At 37.8% G+C, this 24,890-nt stretch overlaps 1 protein-coding gene across 3 annotated transcripts; it reads left to right on the forward strand.

Annotated features, from left to right (window-relative positions):
* Positions 1-209: 209 nt before the first annotated feature.
* On the forward strand, positions 210-23,859 carry LOC136341701 (uncharacterized). Of its 3 annotated transcripts, XM_066286951.1 has the most exons (8): positions 5,029-5,308; positions 6,284-6,416; positions 8,569-8,731; positions 9,216-9,629; positions 18,155-19,081; positions 20,945-21,156; positions 21,321-21,452; positions 22,257-23,859. In XM_066286951.1, exons 1-8 carry the CDS (start codon positions 5,259-5,261, stop codon positions 22,467-22,469), a joined length of 2,244 nt encoding a protein of 747 aa, XP_066143048.1. In that variant the 5' UTR covers positions 5,029-5,258; the 3' UTR covers positions 22,470-23,859. The 3 variants fall into 3 exon arrangements, with proteins under 3 accessions (XP_066143050.1, XP_066143048.1, XP_066143049.1); XM_066286953.1 differs by lacking the exons at positions 5,029-5,308; positions 6,284-6,416 and adding an exon at positions 210-227; XM_066286952.1 differs by lacking the exon at positions 9,216-9,629 and having other exon boundaries at positions 5,064-5,308.
* Positions 23,860-24,890: the final 1,031 nt, after the last annotated feature.

Here is a 24,890-nt window from a genome sequence, read left to right on the forward strand (position 1 = left end):
CCCGCGGTATTCGTGACTCACGTTAAGCTCGAAGCGTCATCTATCTTAACACCTAAGCAAAACTTTATTAGTAAAGATTCCTATTATTTTTTCTGTTTTCCCCCTTTCTTTTGACTTGTCATTCAAACTCCAATGTCAAACCATTCAAACTGTCAAATGTTTTAGTCAATTGTTATTTTTTTTGTGGACGTTGGCGGTCGTGTTTCGTGTATTCCTTAACTAAAACCGTATGTAAAATTATTTAAAATTTAATTTTATTAATTATAACAGTTAAAGTTTCCAATGGGACTATGCTTAAACAGTTTAACTCATCGTGACGTTCCAATTAACCTCAATTCGTCATAAATCTCCGGTGAGTCCTCCACTTCTTCACGTAGGTGTAGATCTGCCTTATGAATCATGTTTTTCCTTGGCCCTCGGTGTCATTTTACGTTTTTTCAATTTCCCTACCAGATGCCCCTCATCGCCCGATTAAGTCTAATTAACTTTAATTTATCGCGTTGGGGAAGGGCGGTAAATGGGTCATAAATGCCCTCACGTAATTCTGTCGCTATGCAGAACAGATGTATTAATAAGGCAACGACATCGCATTTATTTAACTACTTGCATGTTTGTTGATCTCTCCGTACTTTTACTAGTACCGTAACTCTTCTGTAAAATAGTTCTACTTACCGTTGAAAAAAAAGCAGTAACCTAGAAACGTGATTGCAGCTGATGATCATGCTTCATTATCGAGGTCTCATCTCACATCTTGATAATACCCTCAATTGGACCCTGACATATTGTTTTTTTAACGTTATTTTTGTTCTTTAATTTAAGAAATAAGCATTTTTTTATATGTAATTGGTTGAGGTGTTGTGATTTAGTTTTGTTTAAGAAGTACATCGAAAAGTGGCTACTTAATGGGGATTCATTTGGTGAGTTTAATATAATATTCCTTAGTACAGTTTATTAGATTCGTCACATGTTGAATAGTTTTTATTACATAAAAAAACTTGGTATTCTATTGTCCATTTATATACCGTAGTAATGAAGTGCAAAGTCATTGTTGCATATACTTATGAAATAAAGGAACCAAACCAAACCAATAGACAAATTTTTTTTAAGCCAAAGTTGAACTTAGCCTGGGGATGTGTTCGTGAATTAACCGTTTAAATTGGGGAGGTAGTACTTAGGTAATTAGGGAGCTAAATAGCTTCAGGCTAGTGAAATGATTTCTACAGGGCTAGGATTTGGGTCTATGCTTTATGGGGTTGTTGGGAGACATTAAAAGATACAAAGTCTGGGTTCGTATTTTGAAGTAAAATATCCAGCCTCAAGCGCCATCAAATAAGATAAAATAAAAATAAATGTAAATTTTGAGAAAGAAACTCGGATACAGAATGATTTATTTCAAAGAATGCATCAGGCGATTGCCCTATGGCAATTTGGCTAATGGAGGAACACCTTAAATGAGAGTACCTACCTTCTTCTCTTTAAGGTATTATTTGTTTAAAAATTATTTTTTCCACTGTTGAGTCAAAGTTGTTTAGTGAAATTGTAATATAATTTTTGTGAAAAGGTTAATAACAATAATAATAAAAAAAAGGTAAATAAAACTTCTTTATTTTCCCAATCATCATTTCTAGGCTTCAATATTTTAATATCACTATGAAAAAATTTTTCTTATGCAAACTCAAACATCCATCAAGTATCAATGGTAAATACAAAACTTAAAATAAAAAAAATAATTAAATAATGCAATAAAAAAAGGCAAAAATTACAACAAGAAGTGTATAATAACGTTTACTTAAATAACTTGGCTTAAATCAGAATTTGTAACCAGGACTTTCTCGACATTATGGAGTACTGACACGGTGAGTAGTACTTTTCTGATGAGATGGGCGTGCGATTAAATAGTTGGTAATACTTAATAAATAACTTCTGTCAAGATAAATTATTCGGATACGAGTCATTTGCGTCTGTTTCTGATTAATATTTCTGAAAATTCCCCACAAGAGTTCAAAAAAGTAGATAAATGGGAGATTTTAATCTAGTACGCTGATGAAACTTAAGTTCCTATCCATTTGAAATTAGAATAACTTCAGTCTTTTATTATTATTATTATTATTTTCTCAACACTCAAAAGCAGTATTCTATTGCAATTCTACTCAAAAGCAGTATCGAATTGTTTACGTCAACATTAGGGTAAAACGGACGAAACGTGGGTCAAGTGACCCCTCTAATTAAAGGTATTACGAAACTACATTTAATGGTGTGATACAATTTAAGATCGATAGATTAGTTATTGAGAAAAGAGCTGAAAATATAATAGAATACATATATGTAAAAAATGCAATTCAAATTCAATTTCATAATACATAAACAATAAAAAAAACGTATTTGTTTTTTATCCATTTTTTTTTTAATTTAAAATCGCAATGTACGGGTTCTATCAAGGATTATTCCGCTTAGTTATTGATTTAAGGAATATGTATATAAATTGGAGCTCGGACGGTGAACACAGGTTATCTCTCGCGAGAGCTCCGTTACTCTTTTAATGGATTATATTTTCCATATGGATTGGCGGTTCGAAAATGTAATATATCACAATAATATCCACCATTCAGCCACATTATTTTTACCTTCACCGGTTTATTTTTAAGTAATATTCTCCAAGTAAACTCAAAGCCAATTGCACCAAGTGTTTTAAAGAGCCACATGAACGATTGTAATACTTATTTAAGCACCAGTACATATATTTCAGCATAAAGGTTTATAAATATTTATATAATGTCTGAATTGAGTATCTTGCATGTTATTATGGACTGAAATCTACACGTTTTACATACAAATCGGCGCAAAGTGCCACCCTGATTAACATGGAGAGGTGGAAATTCGTTGTTAACAGTGGTTTGTGATTGAGAGTATTCGGATAATGTAGGTGATGAACAGTAAACGATTTTAAGGTAATTAATGAAAATTGAACGGGACGTCCAGTGGGGGAAAAATATAGTGATATTAGATAACAGTGTGGTGCTTCGGAAAAAGTTGTCACGGGTTCGCTCTTTTCTCATTGATTATCTGAATCTGCTTAACCCAGAATCCGGCATCGAAACCAATAAATTATAGAAAGCAGAAACTTGTTAATAAGATGAATTACCCGCACTTTCATGAACAAACAATATAATTAAATGTTATGTATCGGCGTATTTTATTGCGATAATTGATAGCAGCTAAATGATGTCGGCTGTATTACATTTTCCTCGGGCTCGCACAGGTGCACGTAATTTTATAAATCTAAGAATGAGTTGTCATCATTCAAGATAAACTAAAAACCAGTTTCTATTTAATAAGAAAAAGGTTGACATCACACTGCTTTCGACCACTGTTTACATTAATTTGTAATCTCTATACATCTTCAATAACGTATGCGTAAATTTTCTAAATATTACCACGTTCCTTCAAGGCTTTAAAATGACACAAGGAAGGATTAGAAAAATTTATGTCCCGCCGTAGCCTTTATTTAATCCCAAGGCACTTACTATTTTTAACCACATTGAGAAGTGTGGCATGTAAGTACTCGCATAAACAAACATTTATTTACTATGTTTGTATGCCTAATTTATCTTCACTAAGTAAGGGGTGTATTTTTGGGTTTTAACAAATTCGTATTTTTAGACGTTTATATTTACTTAATTGAAAAATTCGTCTTTCTGAAGAGGGCCCGGTGAATCCGTTGAAGCATTGACTGCGTAAGATTTAAATTTCGTTTTTAAAATTTTCTCGTGTACATAGAGCTCTCAGTTTGAGGACCTACGGAAGAGAGCAGTACCGGAGAATTTTAAGCCCGAGCACGTCGATGAGGACCAGAAGCCAGAAGTGCCGGAATTTAGATAAATGATCTGAAACTATTAATAATTTATACTATAAGAAAGTACGTCACACGCAAGTACTTTGACTATAACCCGTGTGAGAACGTGTGGTCACGCTAGTCCAGACAATTGCCTTTTGAGGAGGACAGGCAAAAAGGAATTGGTGGGTTCCTTGCGGAAGTTTCGTCGGGTTTGACGCTTTGAATATCACTCGTGATGGTGATGTTATGGGTTAAGTCCGAACGCCTTATAAGGGACGCTACTACATTATCACTTTACCACACTGGTAAATGGGAACGTTTTGACGTACAGTCACTCAAAAAAGTATTCATACTGCCGGAAAAAAATTCTGTAAACCGTAATTTTTTACTGATTTTGTTCAAATTTTGTATAATGAAAATTCAAACCGAAACTCGATTTGTGTAATCGAGCAACTTTTGAAAATTTAACTTTTAGATTGCTTTCCAGCGTTTAAAAAAAACTCCGTTTTGAAAACTTCTTGTGCGGTGGAAATTTTTCAATGTGGTTTTAACGTTCTTGTAGGGGGGATTTTTCTTCATATATCCTGAAAATTTGATCAAAATCGAACAACAAATAAGGGAGTTGCAGCTTTTTAAAGTCGTCAAAAATGTCAAAGTTTCGTCATTTTGCGCGAAAAACGTCACTTTTTGGCGTTTTTGAAAGGCTGCAACTCCCTTATTTGTTGTTCGATTTTGATCAAATTTTCAGAATATATGAAGAAAAATCCCCCCTACAAGAACGTTAAAACCACATTGAAAAATTTCCACCGCACAAGAAGTTTTCAAAACGGAGTTTTTTTTAAACGCTGGAAAGCACTCTAAGAGTAAAATTTTCAAAAGTTGCTCGATTACGCAAATTGAGTTTCGGTTTGAATTTTCATTATACAAAATTTGAACAAAATCGGTCAAAAGTTACGGTTTACAGAATTTTTTTTCCGGCAATATAAATACTTTTTTGAGTGACTGTAGCATGTATTTTACGCGTTCTGCCTCACATTTCCCCAGAAACTGTTCTTTTCGTTCAATTTAAAATTTCACAAGAATTTATGCTGCCAACGTGGCAAGTTTAAATTCTTTGGCCCTACTTGATCATTTCTGTACCGCACTGCTACATCACTTAAATCCAGAGTATCACTTATCCATTTAAAATATTCCAAACATCGCGTTTTGACTCCTGTTCCCCTTCTAAAAACCCATTAAATTGTCTATAGGAAGCCTAAAAATAACGTGGTGCAAGGGAATTCCTCGCCTCTGCCGACAGACTGTTTCAGTCTATTCTCAGAAAATATACGTTGTGAACGATACTTGAAATTTGTGTTTTTTACGAAATCGGATTGTTTTATAGTAATTTTTGTGAGTGAAGACGAACAGAAAGCCGAGGGAAATGGGGAAAAGGCAGCGATTGAACAAACTGATTTCCAAGTGGATTAAAAGGTCAGTGTGGAAATTTAATTATGATGAGTCATGTAAATTCCTTGTGGTTGCAAAGTTTTCGCTGGGATGTGCGATTCTTATGCAACAATCCCACATTAACGTCTTACTTATACAGCAATGCACGAAATTCATTACCTAAAAATATTCGGCTGTTTGGGAACCTTGGAAGCTAAAATATGCACCCAAAATAACCTTTAAACCGTATTTTTTCCGACTTCATTTACAAATTACATTGAATTTACTGTGTATACGTGGTACCCATTCCAGGTTGCATGAAGGTACGTTTTTTATACCCACGGTATGGTTACTCCACATTTCTTAATTATACAAATTGTTTCTAAATTACCATCGTTAGTTTTGCTGCTTTTGAATGGTTGACTAATTCATACGAAAAAGGCATAACGACCGGTTATGCCAATGGCGAAGAACGCTGTTTGCCCACGTCTTCTATGGAAATTGTTTATCATTAAATGGTTTATAGATTGGTCATGTTTAAAGAGATTATTTGCGAAAAGGCCTACATACATACGCTTTACGAACCGACTACGCAACATCGAAGAAACCGTATATGAGGTAAAAAAGCGAAGCACTAACAATGGGTTATGACATAAGAAATCACTTATACTGAGTGCATTCATCATGTTGGCAGTTATGGTGAAGAATAATGCGTTACGCAACGGGCACGAAATGTCATTCGGAAATGGTTATTTTGTACAAGTTGTAAATAACACATTTCCCGCAATACCGTTCGTACGGTAAAAATTGCTGATTCTTCAAAATCCGATACAGGTACCACCAAAATAACTGCCGGGATGTTGGTGTTTGTTTTGCTTCGTCGCTGTGGTTACCCATACGAAGCCGGGGAAAGTAAGCTCGTTTCCTCGTTTTCCGCGCGCAACCCTTGCGAAACGAACGTATACGGGAGTCGAGGGTGAAAAGGCGATTTTCTTGCAAATTGAGAAAGATTGTTTCCAGTGATCTTCCCGACGACCGATCATCTGCGCTTTTCCTGAGCGTCGGCAGAGCGCGTCAATCACCAAAGTCGCCACGAAGACCCTTCTCGCTGCCTTTGGCTTTTGGAGTGGTGTCCAGTTGTTCTAAAGCACAGGTAGGCCAGAAAATCAGAAGGTGAATGCGACTCTAGCGGGCAAAATGCGAAGCTCAGCAAACGGTTAATTCTGACAGATAACTGAAGTTGTGACTTGGCACTTCGCAGCGCCCTCACTGGTCGCTTCAGTTCCTAATTTGCCCACTAATACCAACTTCCCAAAAAAGTGGCGTGTCGAGCTTTGCTCCCGTGGTATTTTTAAAAAATTATTTTCGGTGAAAGAAAATGGAGATTTTGCGTGAACGTACGTACAACAAAACGTTCGTCCCTAGTTGTTTGATCACGCAGAATTCTTGAATAGGAATATCCGCGGAAATATTAAATATTGCTCGAACGCCGCAAAATCGTTAAAAATGGCCATATAATTGCACGTGTAGACGGTCACAAAAAATGAAATAAATCGTTTGGTAGGGAAAACCCAAAGGAAAATGCAAATTCTCGTGTACGCGCGAGACGTTCCCACAGCGCTGTGACGACACAAAGCGGCACGCTCAACTTTAACCAGGGAGCGCATCACACATTAAATTGCGGATTACCGGAGAAATTTGACTTTTACCGATTTACGTTGCCTTTCTATTACTTAATCATACGTGAAATTGTTTAGTGTTTGTGTTTAAAATAGAAGAAGGTGCTGAAAAGTTCAAAAAGTAACATTAATGAAACAGTATTAATAGTGGTGTCATATCGCACGTGCCCTCGGGAATAGGGCCATTGTACTCAGTTTTGTGACACACCTGAGGGATAGACGATGGTAGCCCTATGCTAAGTAGATGCAACTTCAAATTCTCTATTAAATTCTGAACATGCTTTAGAAATCTGCGGGGAATCTGCTGATGTAAATATATGTAAGTAGTACAACATGCCTTATAAAGCGTTGTGACGATTCTTTATTGAAACTTGAAGTTGGGATGATGTATCACATCCTTCCATCCCATTTTGGACTGTCTGTCTCACGCACCATAAATATTAAAGCGCAGATATTTGTAATGCGAACAAATTGACAATATCAAAAAATTAAGAAAAACAACGAGAAACTGTGGGAATTGTTCTCGAAATTATTCGGAGTATTCTTGGGTTCATGTGTCCTTAAGACCGACGACTTTCTTTAATTGAGAAAGGCAATTTCCGAGTTGGAGCTTTGACTGCATCTTTAGCAAATGCAAGTAAATGGGGTATTGAAGCGAAGCTTCAACTTGTATCGAGTAATTCTGTTATTGACCTGAAAATGCCACGTTCTCATGTTAAGTAAACACTTGTGCGGTTAAAGTAAGAAAATCCTCAACATAATTAAGTACTACTTCCAGTTACCTTTTCGTCAAATAAATGTTCCATTACTTTCGATCTGTCCTATATTCTCTATTTGAATGCATTTACTTGATGTTAACTAAGGAAATTACTTAAGGCTTGGAACATCAAAACAAGTGTTCGCTTTGCATTACATAAACTTGCCTACAATGCCTATGCTTGTAAAGCAGCTATGAATATTTACGGGCTCTTGCTTTCCGCCCCGCTATAGTACAATTACAATTTTTCGTTGTAATTTCCTAAAACAAGAAAAAAGCCATTTTCAAATGCCGAATTAAGTGCTTCATTGAAATTTCCTGTACGTTCTCAATTGGCAGTGATCAGGCACATAAAGCATTTTAGAAGCTCTATTTCAACAATAAAAATTTCCACGTCGAATTTAAAAATCTTCTGCACTTAGCAACCATACTGGTTTCTTATACTTCACAATCATGATTCCGTTGCGGTAAGGAATGCGAAACATGTGCGTACGTGTTAGTTATACAATTCGCATTAATCCTGGCGAATGTTGCTCCTTCGTTAATCCAAATACTAATTTACGACCAGCCATTTCCCAACGTCAATCCAGGCAATTTTCCAAATGCCTCAAATTCCTGTGAATCGTCCTCGGTCTACCGAATGTGAACACAAATAATTCCGCATCTATTATTAAGACTTTGAGGAAACACTAGTCTGGCCGTATTGTAAATAAATATTGATGAGCAATGCCAAACCTTGTTCTAGCAGTTTATTCGCCAAAGGGTCAAGGCACTGGTGGCGCCTCCCTGTCTGAGTTCCTGTTTGATTTAACAATAACACTATTCGCCTTTTTGGCAAGTAAAGATTTTCTTGCGTCTTCCCCTCGAAGGTCCGACGCAACTCTTCGAGCGTGTCCAACGGACGCCGAGGGTCGGTGGGACGACGTGACTCCAGGCGCGGTCTCGACGCCAAAGGGGAGCGGCCCCCTAAGGGCGACGTTGAAAACATCGACAACGTAAGCTCATCAGCGGATAAGTGCATTAATCAGAACGGTGAGTTTTCAATGTATTTGCAATTCGCTATGTGCACTTCGAAGTAGCCATTTTCAGTCGGCTGATTATTAACACGTTTTAACACCCTGTATTTCGGGAGATGTCGGGAGAATCCGTAAAACGTCAAATGCAAAAACAACAATTTCTAATTTTACAACAAGTAAGGTGACAGTTTCATTTCGCAACTAGTTACGTAATGAAAGCCGCTGCCTTCACTTCATAATTCGGTTAATATGTGGTTGCAGCAGCTCCTCAAATACCGGGGGTAACCTGCGTGTAGTCAAACCCATGCAGTTCTCTGACGGTTTCATCATTCTAGGGTGAAATTTGAACGAATCGCGTTCGAGACTTATTGCGAAATTATTGAACAAAAGTTATGAATTAATGAACCGTTTTAAATGCGTTAAAGAATCGTTATAATAATCAGCCGTCGGAGAAGCGAAATACCTCTCGAATATTACTCAAAATTTCTGGTGTGCAATAGGGCACGCCCCTTCGCCCGAGAATCCCCACAGTGAAATCTCCACATCATGTGACATAAACCCAAGGCATCTCACTGAAATATCTAATTTAAGATTAGAAATAAACCCCGCTCAAGATGGTCCCAAATGCGTAAGGGAGGTTGCAAAGGGCTCTGACCAAGTCCCCCCGGCTCAGAAACTAACGAACAGCGACAGAAAGTCGGCGTTTCTAAATAGCGACCTTCCTCAAATAGTGCTCACGAGTCCCGAAAACTTGAGACAGTTCTTAAGCCTCAGTAATTCCAAGCGTGCCTCAAGATGCAGCGGATTGAAGGGTCACGGCGCTGAGGGGTGTTCGATGGTCAAAATGGAAACGTCGGTGGATTCCATCGGGGCTTGTTCCCTGGACATGGAGGCTTCCAGAGAGCTGCCCTCAGGTATGGTTTATTCTTTAGGATCGTGTGCATGTTGTTATTGTGCTGCTTTCCCAATTTTGCGAAATGGGAAATGCTAGTTTTTACGCTTTACACACCTTACAACCAGCATTTTCCTTCCTTACGCAGCAACATGTTCTAATTTATTTTCGCTCCATTATAACACGCATAACCTGCTTTAATTGGCATTAGTTTTATTTTGCTTCCATATGAATTTCTACCACGTTTTGGCTGGTTAACGTTAAGTCATGCACACTGCACACACTCTTATAGAATAGACTGTATCTTGCACTCGCTTCGTCTAGTCCGGGAGCAAATGGAACTTTACAGGTTTTTTTGCACCAGCTTGAATTTGGTAATGTGCGTTGTTAACGAAGTCGTGCGCCAAATTTGATGTCGTTTTTCCTGTTGGAAAAAAGCGATTCGCCCTCTTATGGGCGCCTTAACTAAATCGATCGCCGCCGATGATCGGTTCGGCTCCGATCTGCCGTTCTTTAGCTTCCCTCAATTTTGAGTGTTTCTCCCTGTTTTTAATTGTTTTTGCAGCTAAGCGGAGTTAATTGAATTAGCATGTAAATTGTAGTTAATTCCTTTAGTCGATTATCGCGTTTAAATTGTCCCGGGGAAGAATTCGTTGGTTTTTCGGGGAAGGCCCCACGGTCGATGCCACACCTGTTTCGTATTTTACCCTCTATCGCAATTTTTCAACTAATCTCTCGCCAATCCAAATTCATCGCCCTCCAACTCAACATGAGAAAACTCATCCAGCGGCAACTCCTCGACGTTGCCCATGCGCATAAGAAGCTGCGGCGAGGTTTTGCGTTCAAAAGGCTGCAATTGACATCTCTAACACAATTTTAAGTACTTTTACTTGTCTATAGAGAGTAAGTAGGTGGTTGGCCGAGATCGCTGGACGCGATAAGTACAAGTACCATATCGGCTGGAACCTTGAACCACACATTTGCCCACTGTTACGTAAAATAATTGAAAAATCCGAAACGTTCGCTGCCTTCGCAAGTGCTCATTCTTTGACGTTGTTGCGGGGTTCATTTCCTGTCTCGTATCAACAAAACTTAAACGAAGTAATTGTATATCCTAATCGGACCTAATGAAATGAAAGCTGCTTTCTATTGTTCTTGTTATCAATATAATTGGCCCATTATTGTAAATTAATGTGAGACGGTTTCAGCTTCCAGCTGTGACTGGAACAAAAGCATAATTCATCTCATATAAATTATTAATATTTAAATTGATTTCTGTGAGCGCGTGAAAGAACCGAAAAATGTAGCTGCTCATTGGTACTGTTAGAATTTGCGGTTTTGCGAGAAACTTTCTTATCTCACGATGGTCTTAATCGATGTTCCTATAATCCACGCTAAAATTAGTGATGAACCGACGGTATTTAAGGGAAAACGCTGGGGTGACCACGAACCATGATGTTTGAATTCTTCCAAAAAATTCTTCCTTTTTTTTTGTTTTTTGGAACTGGTGCCATTGTTAGGTGTATCGACCGAGCAGTCGTTTTCGAACACACACGCAGACTATATGACGCTTGTCTCGTGTCATTATTGAGGGTTATTTTCATTGAAAAAAGTCATCCTAGCCAAGCGGGGTGGAATCGCTGTCCACGCTTCATAGGGGGGAAATCGATATACAGGGTGTCCCACAAGTGTATCATTATATTTCAGTGGGTAATAGGACATTGAAAAATAATATGACTCCCTATATAAACCATATTCCAATAATGCTTCATTAAGAAGATACAGGGTGTTAAACTTTACTTAAAAAATCTAACTTTTATTGATATATTCAAAACCGTTTGAGATATGTAAGTGAAATTTGGCATGTTTTGGCCACTAATTTGAACAATTTCTATAATGTTATAGCAAATAAATAATATTTAAAACAAACTTAATATTATTAAAACCATTTAGAGAATATCGTGCATATAGACGGTATTCAATTTTTTACTGGCAAACGATACGTCGGACGAAAAAGAGTCAAGTGAGCATTTTTCTTCTAAATGAAATTAAACTTATAAAAATAATTTTTATTTTGATAAAAGGCAGTGGCGCACCATGTTTTTCTTTAAAAATGTGCTGAGAGGCGTCCGTACGCACGTCACTGGTGAAACGAAATATAGCCCTTTTGCATAAATAAATGCGTCTACATTAACTCTCAAAACATGCCAAACTTCACTTACATATCTCAAACGGTTTTGAATATATCAATAAAAGTTAGATTTTTTAAGTAAAGTTTAACACCCTGTATCTTCTTAATGAAGCATTATTGGAATATGGTTTATATAGGGAGTCATATTATTTTTCAATGTCCTATTACCCACTGAAATATAATGATACACTTGTGGGACACCCTGTATAAAATCGAAGGTATAACGAACTTCGCGGGAACAGAAATCCTTACATCATCGAGATCTACTTTGTTTCGTGACATAATCAGTTTTTCGTCATATAAAACTTCGACGAAGTAAAACCTGATTTGAACATATGTACCTGTGAATCGATTCTCATATAAATATTTCGACATCATTAAACCGATGAAATGATGTACTAGATCGTGACGGCCGTCTCTGTATACGGGGTGATTCACGGTCGACAGGAGGCTAGACGGTTACGGAAATCCAGCTATCAACATAGAACATCCATTGTTTCTGCCCAATAATTCCTAGACCCATCTCTAGCGGTTCCAAAATGGGGCCCTAATAAAACCTGTGTTGGGTAGATCTGAATTGTCAAATCGAAAAGTTTCGCGAGATTGTTCCGGAAACCTCCACGATAACGCCCCATGCAGAAATGGGGGTTCTACCTTGTACAGAGCGGCTCGAAATCATTACTTTCACGGATCGCAACTAAACCCATCCAAAAGGCATTGTTTGGGCGCCATTTTTTTTTCATTGTCTCAATGTTTGTTTCAAATTATAAGTACAATCGTCTGTTCAATTTATCATCGTCATTTAAATTTTAACCTACTTTTAGTGATTTCCGAACGGTCGTGGAACTGATACTTTTCATAATTTATTATTTCATATAATATGTTAGCGCACGTTATATCTTTTCAGTCCCTGCACGCCCTTGATCTTCGATATTTACACAGGGTGTTTCATGAACACACCAACAACATTTTAGGGGATGTAGAGCTCATAAAAACAAGTATTTAGAACCAATGAAGTTAGGTCCGAAACTACTTCGTTTTCAAGATGAAGGGTGCTCAATGTGTCATAATTTTTTTTTATATTTCAGAAACGGTTTGGGATACGGACATAAAATTGTCTTCATGTCCCCCACCTTCACTAAAAGAAAATCAAATAAAATTAATTTCTCCTAAATAATTCAAAAAAATTGCCCTCGGGAACGTATACCGGTGTTTTGGTAGGCACATGAGTGAGTAATTTTTTTTTAATGAATTTACGGAATATTATGAAAAAATATTCGTATTAAGTCACTGGCTTGCCATTTCTTCCATCAAAAGCATCCTGTTGAATGGCCGCCCAGACGCCACTGGTGCGAATGGACTTATTCTGCCTACTCAGAAGCGTGCGCATTTATTCCGCCATATCGTGCCCCTAATTTCGTGCCCTCAATCCAAATTGTTTTTGAAATATTGCGAAAATATCTTAAAATGTAAGGAAGGAGACACTCCGTATCTTGAAAACGAGCCGATTTCGGACCTAACTTTGTTCGTTCCAAATACTTGTTTTTATGGGCTCTACGTCCCGTGAAAGTTTGCCAGGACGTTTATGAAACACCCTGTGTATTATTTGATAAATAATAGGTAACCCAATTTCTGGGCTCGAGTTTTACTTGTGGCATTTCGGGGCCGTAATTTATCATTCCGAAATTATGAATTTCGCAACGGGGACAGTGGGATATAAACGGTAACGCATCCAGAGCGGAATCGCTCAGCTACTAACGCACGTTTTCGTTCGCTTGGAAGGTGCGGAACTGAACGAATAACTATTCTGCGACTTATTTAAAAGAATAACAGAGAGGTTCAATTCCACACTTAATTTTTGACACGTTTTTATGGCCGGGATTCCGTTGGTGGACCCCCCTAATCAGTACAATCAAAATTTTAGCGACTCCTCACGAGGACCGACTTGCGATATTCTACCGCACTGTGTGCCAAAGTGCACACTCCAATTCAACAATACGTCATATACTGTGCAGTGTACACCGTGAACCTCCAAAAGTTCCCCTTTCGTTGCTCAACGAGCAAAAAGGCCCGATTCGGAACTCGTTTATTTTTTCGAGTTGTCCCGCGGTAAGTGGATCTCAGTATAGATCTTTTGATGTTTATTTGTCTGAATTCTTGGAGTTTTTTCCTCTTCATCTCTTCATCTGCTGACTAACTATTACCAGCTTTTCTGAAACTAAAATAACCTCTAGCACTAGTTGCTTTTGGTGTTCGTTTAATTATAGCGTTTTATTTTCATGGAGAACGAGCCAACGAGGCGCACCGCCTATCAATCATCAAACCGAAACATTTCTCTTCGAGTTGCATCGCACGCCTTCTGCCATGACGATCATATTGCAAACCTCGAACAATAAACAAATAACAAATTTCTTAAACGAACCCGCGAAGGTGACTTGTCGCGGCGGTACGACCAGTACCACACCAGTTCCACGGCGATTGAGCATTGGCACCACCCGAAGTTTATTTGAATATTTAAATTGTTATCTGGCTTTTATTATATTTATAGCGGTTCTGATCGCAGTTCTGGTCGAACTGTCCGTATTTTAGGACCGCGATGGCTGCCCGAATGGGACGCGCGTTTCGTTATTTCGGTCCGGGTTATCTTGCAGATAGCAGAGTTTAAGAGCTGAAGCTGCCGCTGAGTGCTTCTTGTGTGCGCGAGCGTGCATGTGGCAACGGCACGTGCAGAAAGTGTGCAAGGAACTAGAAAATAGAATCTAAAAGGAGCGTTTCACTGGATCGACCTCAAATCACCAGCAGTGTACTTTGCTTCTGAGTAAGTTCTTTCCCGTCGCAAACTTGAAATAAAAGTTCATAGTCCGGACTTGGGAGTTAAAATCTAGAAACAAAGTTCAAGGTGCAGCGTAACGCGCGCAAACCTGAACACAGCTGCAGTTGTGCGCCCTCGTATAAACATAATTATTTATTTATTTTTTTAATTTCAACTTCATCTTTGGACCTCAGTTAAACGTCTCAACTACAAGGTGCAACGAACTAATTCAACCATTTCACAATTAACCACAATCGTAATTATTTGGTCTCATCCAATTGATTGCTCCCGAACAACCAATTAATCGACTGAAACCCCAAAATTAGAGATGCGTAATTACTTCAAATCTCGAGGACGTAGTCGAGATGTATTGGGTGTTTGAGAGCGCGAGTGCATTTCATCATGGGGCTATTGTCTGTCGTTTGATTGATGAGCACCCATGAGTGAGAGGCAGAGGCTAAACGGTTATTGTTTATTGTTTCGCTACTAGTTTCGGGGGTAGGGCATCGCTTTTTCTTTTTCAGATAACAACTTTCAATGTGGTCATGCTATCTGAATTTCAGTTGAATACCTTGAACGTCGGCGGGTTTGGTGTCATCTGCGGTTGATGAGTAATGTTGTAGTAAGTGTTGTTGCTTGTTTGCGGCGTTGACGTTGAGCGTTAGGAGGCGTTGAGGCCACTTTTAGGTAAATTCTTCGGCATGCCCACGGCACACACGTAGGCCCCCTAACTTGCTTCATTGCACAACCCATCCTGTATTTGCATAACAAATTTTCGCACAATGGTAATCTCACACGTTGACCTGAGCGAGAACTGACTCGCAATTTAAGGTCAACTTTGAAATCCAGATTTTTCTGAAACGGCTGAGATCGCCCTTTACGTCATAGCGCAAAGTTGTACTTATGGTTACTCACACCAAAATGGCCGGACATGGGGCAAAAACGAACAAAATGGTCATAAGCCAATATTTCTGCGGTTTTTTGTTTTACAGAAGATAACATATTCATCGCAAATACAAATATGGAATATGTGTTACAAAAAAAACTTAAATAAATTGTTCTAATTCAATAAAGATAAACAACAAATAACAATAAGCGAAAAATGCAGGCGCAAAATTAACCGTACACGGCACCACATACATTATTTATTTCGGCTGTAAATATTTATCAAAACAGTTTTTTTTGCAAATTCCTTGGAGACTGACAAGTTGATTCTAAAGTCACTTAACAGTTTCACATATTTCATGGACGTGTTAGAAATGGCAAATGAAAGAGTGCAAAGCGACATCGCGACGCGCCAATGAATAATAAAGTTTTATTGTCCCGGAAAAACCAAGCGAGAAATTGGTAATTTAACAGGAAGGACACATTCGACAGTACAGTGGATAATGAACAAATGTCGTTATCAAAGATTGGTACGAGACTAGCCAGGCAGGGGACGAAGGAAGGTACTCTCTGAAAAGGATGAACGGTTTATTGTGCGAGGACTAACGGTTAATCCGAAGACAAGTGTCCCTAACTCAACAAAAGAAGTGTCTCAGAGAATTCGGCAAACCTGTATCAGCTGGAACAGTAACAAGAGCTCTCAGAAAAAGCGGCTTTAATGGCAGAATACTCAAGAAGAAATCACCCTTTATGTAAAAAAAAATGAATAAACAGAAACACCTCAATTTTGCAAGAAAGTATGTACAAAAGTAAACTTGTTTGGATTGGATGGAAGATAAATCGCGTGAAGGAAACCAAACACACAACTGCAGGACAGAAATTAAAAAAAAAAAACAATAAAACGCGGAGGTGGATCATTAATGCTATGGGGTGCTATGGGAGCGAATGGTACCGGTAACCTTCACCAAATTAGGGGATAATGGAGAAAAATGTTTTCTTTGATATTTTTAGAGCCAATTGGCGACCATCAGCAGAGAAGTTGAACATGCCGAGAGTGTTTTACTTCCAACAGGACAACGATCCGAAACGCACTGCTGGCATTGTAAAGCTTTGGTCAATACGTAATGCACCAAAATCATTAAATTCCCCACCTCGATCGTCAGATCATAATCCTATTGAGAATTTGTGAGAGATTTTAAGAGATGATGTGCAAAGTTGCAGCAGCAATTTATTTGTTTTTTATTTTTTATTTATTTTTTTTTTAATTAAAAAAAGTTGTTTTTAACGTATGAGGAAATATTTCTTCGGATGCGCCTAGAAAGTCGGTAGAATCGATGCTGCGTCGCCTGAAGGCTATAATGAAGACGAAGGGGGGTGTCACTAAGTGTTGAATCTTAGATGTTACTTGTTCTCTTTCAACTTCTGCAAATAAATGATTATACGATATGCACATTTGCGTTTGTACGGTTCGCTTTGCGTCCACACATTTCGCTTATTGTTGTTTGTTATTTATTTTTATTGAATTGGAACTATTTTTGTAAGTTTTTTTCGAAACGTATATTCCATATTTGCATTAGCAATGAGTATATTATCTTCTGTAAAATGACAAAGCGTAGAAATATTGGCTTATGACCATTTTGTTCATTTCTGTCCTATGCGCGGTTAATTTCGTGAGTAACCGTATATGCCAACAGGCTGACGACCGCATCAGTGTATGAAAAAAACGGAAATGGCAATTACTTAATATCCAGGGTAGCAGCTTAGGCACTAATCCTGTATATTAACTAACTCTAAACCCATAACGCAGGTTATTGCGAAAGAGTACGCCGATTCGTTACTCATGCATTGCTTGAACGAAAACAATACTAATTTTACAATTTTTTTTGTTCACGATGTCGAAATTGCTAATTTCAAAGAGTATTTTTCGCGCAAAACAGTCCGCATTTTTAACATTCGCAACGTCTGTTAAGTATTTGTGGCGAATTCGAGCATCCAAAAAGTGCGAACTCGACGCCGTAATGTCGTTCCCATAAGCTACCACCTCTGCGTCAACGTGACGCATTACGCGGGACAGAGAAGAAACTCGATCCCGATTTATGACGCTTTTTTCGATCCCGAATTCGATATCAGATTCCCCGTATAAAGTCAAAATATGACATTTCAAAGGTGTGTAGTTCCAGTTGGAATTCGCGGAATTAACACAATTTTAAATTCGTGACAACTATGACAGTAACCGAGTTTGACAAATGAGCGAGATTAAAAATGAAAAGAGAGAAAGCATCTGCCTAACGAAATGTCATGTGAAATGAATTTCTAATCTTTCAAGACTTTTTCCAAGTCTTTTGAATTTCAAGCAATTCTCACTTTATTAGACCATTTATTTACACAATAACTTTCACACCTACATTAGTCGATTTGATCACTTATGCGAACTCCAGATTTATGAATTGTTAGTTTTTTCAACTTCCCATCAACTAAGCTTAATTAGCATATTAACAATAATAATTGTTCCCTTGCAGTTTACTTAAAAATTTCTCTTTCAATTCAGCCTTTCGATTAGCATATGGAAGTGGGTGTCCCGCCGCAGTCAAGGTTGAATAACCCACTTATCACTGAATGTTAGTTTTGTTCGTACAGTGCAGTATTATTTCAATTACAGACTGGTCCGAAGTGGGCTCCGCGGACACATTACTCGGTTCCAAAGTCTCAGAATCACGCCAGCAACATCTCCCCTCGTACTTGAGCTTGGCCTGCACGGTTAACGGGTACTCCACCACGACCAATTACGACCGGGAACGTTTGACCAAGTCCAGAGATGCCTCACCGCATAGAATCGACCAGAACAGCCACTTGACAGCAGACACATACAGTGTGACGAATAACTTACTGTCGCCTCCGAATTTAGTGCCTCTGCCCGCAATGTCCGAGGATGCCTTAAGGGCGCGCCAGCCCAAGCTTTACTACTCCTACACCAAGACTGTAACAATTCTCAACAATGAATCTCATCGCCACTACTCAGGAACTTTAGAGAATTCAAAGGATACTACTGACACCTGCCTGAATCAAGAAGTCTTCTCGTATAACCGCACCCTCAACGGTTCGTTGGAGAGCACTACTATAAGCAAAGAATATGCCAATGGAAAAGAAACTAAATCCTTCATCCAGCAAAGGGTGGAAAGACTCTATGGGCCTGGGGCATTGGCTCAAGGATTCTTTGTGTCAAAACGCCAGCAGAATCGTTTGTCTGAGACCGAAGACTCCGGCAGTAAACTAAACAAAAAGATTCAACAAGACAAACATTCAGACGAAGAGAATATAGAGCCCTTGTCGATCAAGCAGAGCTCGAGCAGTCCCTCTTTGCCCGTTTTAAGGCATTTGAGGCCCGAGTTCAGGGCGCAGTTACCCTTGGCCAGTCCGAAGAAGGTGGCCGAGGGTCAGGTGTCGAAAAGAGTTACAGTTCCTAAGTTGAAAGAGGAGAGTAAAGTGAATGGACATGTTAAGAGTGAGGAGGAGAGTGTTTGTAGTGAGTTACCAGTGATTAAGCAGAATGGAAGTGTTAATCAAGTGCTCAAGGAACAGGAGCCGAGTGAGTATTACTGTTTTTTCTAGGGTGCAATTAAGACCCATGTCGTGTGCCGATTTCGAAAAATAATTAAATTTTAACCGCCGCAAACTGGATCTTTTTTGGTTGGGAAAATCAAGAAAATTGTTTTTTCGCTGCCGACAGGATCCATTTAAAACGGGGGTGTATTCGCGACCCCGGATTCGGGGGATACCCAATTCATTTTCTCGCTTGTCTCATTCGTTTTCAGAATGGGTCAATAGACAACGTATAGTCGATGCACCATTTTTCTTAGTCACAGTTGACATCTAAGCATTTATTAGATGACACGCAGGCAAATATATAAATGCGTACAGATGCATGTTTACACATGTGTAAAGCAAAGTGAACTGTTATAGTCTATGAAAAAATATGTTTTGTGGGGAGGAATGTATCGTTAGTCCCACTAGTTTAGGCATGTTTACACATCCTACCATCATGTCAGGGCATAATTTTTATGAAGAAAGTAGTGCGTTGCAACTTGTGCTTAAATTTTAAAAAAATGCAAGATGTGCTGATTACAGAGTGACTGATTACTAGCGAAATAGCTATTACCGTTACAAGGTCAATAATGAGTAAATAACGTACCTGGTTGAAATTTGTAGGCGTAGCCGGTGTTTATGATCAACTGAAATACGTTGTTTACAACCGGGCTTGTATCGCTCAGTATTTTTTATTATACCACATTCACTAGTACAAACACCTTTCCACAACTGCCTTGGTGGAAGGTGGGCTTGCGAAGAATTTTGATAACCGCGTCAAAGACCTAAAACTGTAAACAGTACAAGATTCGCTAAGTAAAGGTAAAAAGGTTGTATTAAAAGGAAATACTAGAGGAAGCTTTGCAGGATCAATTTGCATCTAAGCTGCAATAAAAATAAGTATAGTTTAACTGAGAGTTTAATAATAAATCAAATAATAGATATAATAAATGGGGTCAAAATGTTGATTTTGTGATTTATCTGTATCCCCTCGAGAGCTGATTGATAAAAGTCTATTAGACGTATGCAGGGGTTCATAATAGTATGTCAGAAATTCAAAGAATGAATCTGTGGACGATGGCCTTAAGCTCAAACTTTAAAATTTGGAAAATACCTTGGATAACACTGCGAACCATAGGTAACTGTCGATCCTTATGTATTTATAAAAGCGCATTGCAACGTAACTCCTCCACTTACAATTACCTCACATATGTATGATGTTATCAGTGAGTATTTCTAGGTGCTTTTGAAATAATCACTGTGCTTAAAAATGGCTTAAACACCAGAGCGTACCAGGAAATATACATTAATGCATTAGTTAATATTTTATCACGTTCCTCACTCAAATCCATTTATCACCTTAAAAATGTTACCTCACTTAGCCAAGTTTGCACTCTTACATAAATATAGCAATTTTAGCTTGTTTTACCCTTTATTGGCTTCGTGACTTTTTAAAATAATCTGGCGAACGTCTTGTTACGACGCTGTTCCCCATAAACAATTAATTAACGTGACGTAAATTAGTAATTTTAAAACAAAAATGATAATCCACTTGCAAGTACACAATTGTCATTTGCATTTGCCCGTTCAACCTTCACCAAGGCTTTTTTTCCTAACATTTTCCCCCTCACAATTCGTAAATCATTCAGTGAATTCGTGCAAAAAAATCACAATAACAAACATGGGCAGCAAGGTAGAGAACAGGGACAATTTCAGTTCGGTTTTGGCACAAACGACTTGGGACCTAGTGCGCTACTTGAAATATTTGTTGTTGGTAGTTCTCAGAACCATGGCCGAAATATTGGCGAAAATTGATGGTGAATAAATTTTTGATAGCGAGAGTTTTGCTTATTCAGTATTTTTTCAGTGGAAAAAGACGGGCATTATTTTCTGAAAGTTCTGGAGAAGCAAGCGAGCAGGTTGCTGACTCTAGCAGATAAGGCTGATAGCGAAATAAGTACTCCACATTTGTCCGAAGAAGTGATCGGAAAAATTAGGTCTGCATCGGGGAAGGCGAGGCTTTTGGTGTCGCAGAAGATGCAACAATTCAAAGGGCTGTGTACCAATAACATTAATCAAGTAAGTAGGCCAAAAGTCGTGATTGGATGCTTTTGAAATTACCATCAGCCACCTTATATGTCTTGCGGTACAATGAGAAGAATTTGCGATGAAGAACGCTTCAATTTATGTGTGAACTTTGAATTTTAGAATTTTCAATAACTAAAAACTGCTGTTTTTTCCAGAGTGTAGGAGAAGTATTCCCAACGACCAACCAGGATTTGCAAGGATTTTGGGACATGGTAATGTTGCAGGTGGACCAAGTAGACAATCTATTTAAAGAGATTAATAGGTTAAGAGAGAATAATTGGAAGGAGGTGAGTTGATTTCGCATGCATGCATTGTTAAAAATGCTCGTTTCCGGTTACCTCGAGCATTACAGTTATTTTTTCTGTCATTCGGTAAAAAACGCAGAAAGAGCATTGCAGCCACGAGAATCTCCAGAGCCAAGTTGTTCGATCGTGGTTTCGTTTACCCACATAGCTAATATATTTCAATTACTGGTGACTTGAACGGACACATGTGGATAAACTCTGGGTAATTTTTTGTTCTCCGTGAAAATTGTGTGCTGAATAAAGTTGCCAATACTTTGATCCATTGACCCTTAAATTTCCAAAGATCCTGTGGGTGAACGTTGAATTTCACATCAACCCAACAGTTCTGTTAATAATATAAGTCGGTAAAGGGCCGCGTTATGGCGGTGTTAGTAATTTATTTCATAACTATCGGAGGCATAGCTCTATGGAAACTCGGCCACTAACCGTTGACAAGACTCAATTCCTAAGCGGGTAGGAGCTTCTAAATTTGGCCAAACGACTCTCCTCTAAATCGTCTTTAAAACCACAGAACATATATTGTTCATAGAAAAACCCCTTAGCTAAAGATCCGAATATGTTCTTGACTACCCGACTATCTCTGCCACTTGTAATGCGCATTTGATGGAAGCAAGAGCTTTGTTTGGTTCAAGGTGCTATCGGATGATAAGACAGAGCCAAATGGTTAGCGAAATTATGAATACACCTGGCTTCATCGAGTTCATGCACAATATTTTATTCGTAATTTATTTTTTGTTCCTTGGACATCGAGACGTTATCTAATTCCTTATTTTTATTTGTTAATAGGAGACACCCAAAACGGTAGAAATCATGTCTAACGGCACCTCAAAACCGCGCAAAACCGTCTCCAAACCGAAACTCAGCGCAGCGGCCGAGGAGGCTCGCAAACAACGCGAGGAACAGAGAAAGAAAATGATCGAGGAACGTAGGAAAGCGATGAAAGCCACTCAACAGCTGACCACTCCTAGTATTAAAATCTTCGTACCCGAATCCAGCTGAGAGTAACCAAAATAATTAGGTATCTAGCGACGTACATTACGTAAATAATAATTATTTTCTGACAAAATCAACTGTGTTAATTGTTATTATTTGCGCTACGCAGGCGTAAAAATGTATACAATAATCAGGTTATAGGGCGAGTGTAGAACGTCTCAAACAATTGTTAAGGTATGAGAGTTCTGTTGCAGACAATTTTTAGTCAAAATGATGAATCTCAATGTTATTTGTTATAAAAAGTTTGAGAAACATGGAGAAAATCCAGGCTTTCTTGTCCACTGTATGCTTGATCTTTACAGTAAACATTTGGAGCCAATGGAAGCCTTAAATAATATCAAAATTTTCGTTTTTCGTGTAAAGGTTATCCTTGAATTTATTTAAACTAAGCTAAACTGAAAAAATTGCGCAGTTGACTGCAGCAACTAATCATATGGCTCATGAATTCTTATTGACATACATAACCTCGTTCCAAAGTGGCTTATGAATTAATCGGGAAAATTGATTATTATTATTGATTATAAGCTAATCAGGACAATTGATTATAAAAAAAAACAGTCTATGTTAGGGCTATAGCAGTTCATAATCACCAAATTCAAAATTTGGTCATTTTCCAAATTAATTTGAAAACAAGTGTTCATCTGAAAATGTTATCCAAGATCAGCAGATCATACTAGTAAGATCTAATGCCCTATATCTTTTTCAATAACTATACAAATAACACCAATTGTAAACAGCTTTTCGTCCTGTCTTATCTCACTGTAAGTGAGAGTAATATTCTCGCCCTCGTGACCTCGGAAATACCGCTTACCATTTTCTTTCATGTTTATGTTAAAATGTTAATAAATTACCCCCCCCCCCCTCTTTTTAACTTATGATCTGAATTATTTATTAACTTTACGGTTAAGTTTTAAGGGTTGTTTGGAGGGATGTTGTTTAATCAATGCTTTAAATGTTTCGTGTTTTATGAGCAATATTATGTGGTGTTTTGCACGCCCTGATGCATAATAACATTTCGAATTAGGCAAAAAATTGTGCGAAAACTGATTGCAAAGGTAATAATAACAATTACTTATGTAAGTTCTAACGTTTTATGAATGAAAGACTGAGTTCTCTAGAGCAAACTTGTCGTGATTTAACCAAAAAATGAACAGCAAAATCATACATTCCCAGCGCCTTTATAATCGACTGGAAGGTTTTACTTCATATAGTGCACCAGCCAATAAAATTGTTTTCTTTTGTTAGTCGAGATTTGTAAGTTTTGATTTTTGTACTGTGTATCTAATTATACTGTTTGTTTCTTAGGATTTCGTTTTTTTGAAAATATTTATTATCACTATTATAATTTTTTTTGAAAAATGATGTATTAACTGCAATTAAAGGTTTTTCTTCACTATTTTCATTTTTTTTATGTAGCTTTTTAGGTCATAAATCGTTTTGATAGATATAGACGACCAATTTATGATATATCGGCTTTTATAATCTCCGGGATATGTAAAAGTTTCAAGTGTAGTTAAAACTTCCTCCGCAAAGTAGAAATCCAAGAGAATTCCTTTACCACAAAATGCTTCAGTGAGATCAGTTTATGCAGGTAAGTTACTAATTAAAATAATAATTATTCTTAGTAAACATTCCGTGTTTTATTTCATAAAGAATTGTAATGTATCAATTCACAGTCTAAGTTGTTTGAGACTGAAAAACGAAAAGTTCATATTTCGTTCATCTAGATCGTTTACCGATCTAGGGTATGTTTGTGATGGTTAAAAAAAGATTTGGCGTGGCGCTATCTATACATAACCATGATAACTAAATTATTATATAAAGTAAACTTGTGGCTCTATCTAGATATGAACAAGTAAACTACGCTTTGTGCAAAGAAGAAATCTATACATTGTCAGGAAATAGTTCCTCGTATGTATATAGATGGCGCTGTTAATAAAAAAGCAATGACTTTTTTTTGTTTAAAAGTATTTCAATGGAAACTAAGTAGTAGGAAGTATGTTCAAGTGAACATACTTTCCGTTTAGCATTTGGAAGTCACATATTTTCAAATTAGAATACGCAACTAAAATATTTCCAAATCAAAATTTTCATGATTTGTGCGAAAATTTTAGTTTTCTCAGCTCGGGACCAATTTTTTTTTTTCAGGAACCAGTGGCGTACATGAGAATTCCGACCAAAAAAATTAAGTGAAAATCGAGTGCTCCGATTTGCGCGGGATTTGGTTCCGCAGTAGGCGTACGATACCGTATTGATATGCTGTGGTCAAAACCAGAATCGGACAACTTTGATTTTTGGGTTCAAAAAATACCAAAGACTATACATCATGAAAATTTTTGGCCCAAAAAATCGAAGTTGTCCGATTCTGGTTTTGATCACGGCATATCAATACGGTATCGTACGCCTACTGCGGAACCAAAACTCGCG

Source organism: Euwallacea fornicatus, chromosome 10, assembly GCF_040115645.1.
Source record: "Euwallacea fornicatus isolate EFF26 chromosome 10, ASM4011564v1, whole genome shotgun sequence".
Taxonomy (NCBI): Eukaryota; Metazoa; Arthropoda; class Insecta; order Coleoptera; family Curculionidae; genus Euwallacea; species Euwallacea fornicatus.

Coding starts and splice junctions, on each gene's coding strand:
- LOC136341701 (XM_066286951.1), top strand. CDS start 5,259: ATGGGGAAAAGGCAGCGATTGAACAAACTGATTTCCAAGTGGATTAAA. Junction 5,309..6,283: donor ATTTCCAAGTGGATTAAAAG/GTCAGTGTGGAA, acceptor GATTGTTTCCAG/TGATCTTCCCGACGACCGAT. Junction 19,082..20,944: donor GCTCAAGGAACAGGAGCCGA/GTGAGTATTACT, acceptor GTATTTTTTCAG/TGGAAAAAGACGGGCATTAT.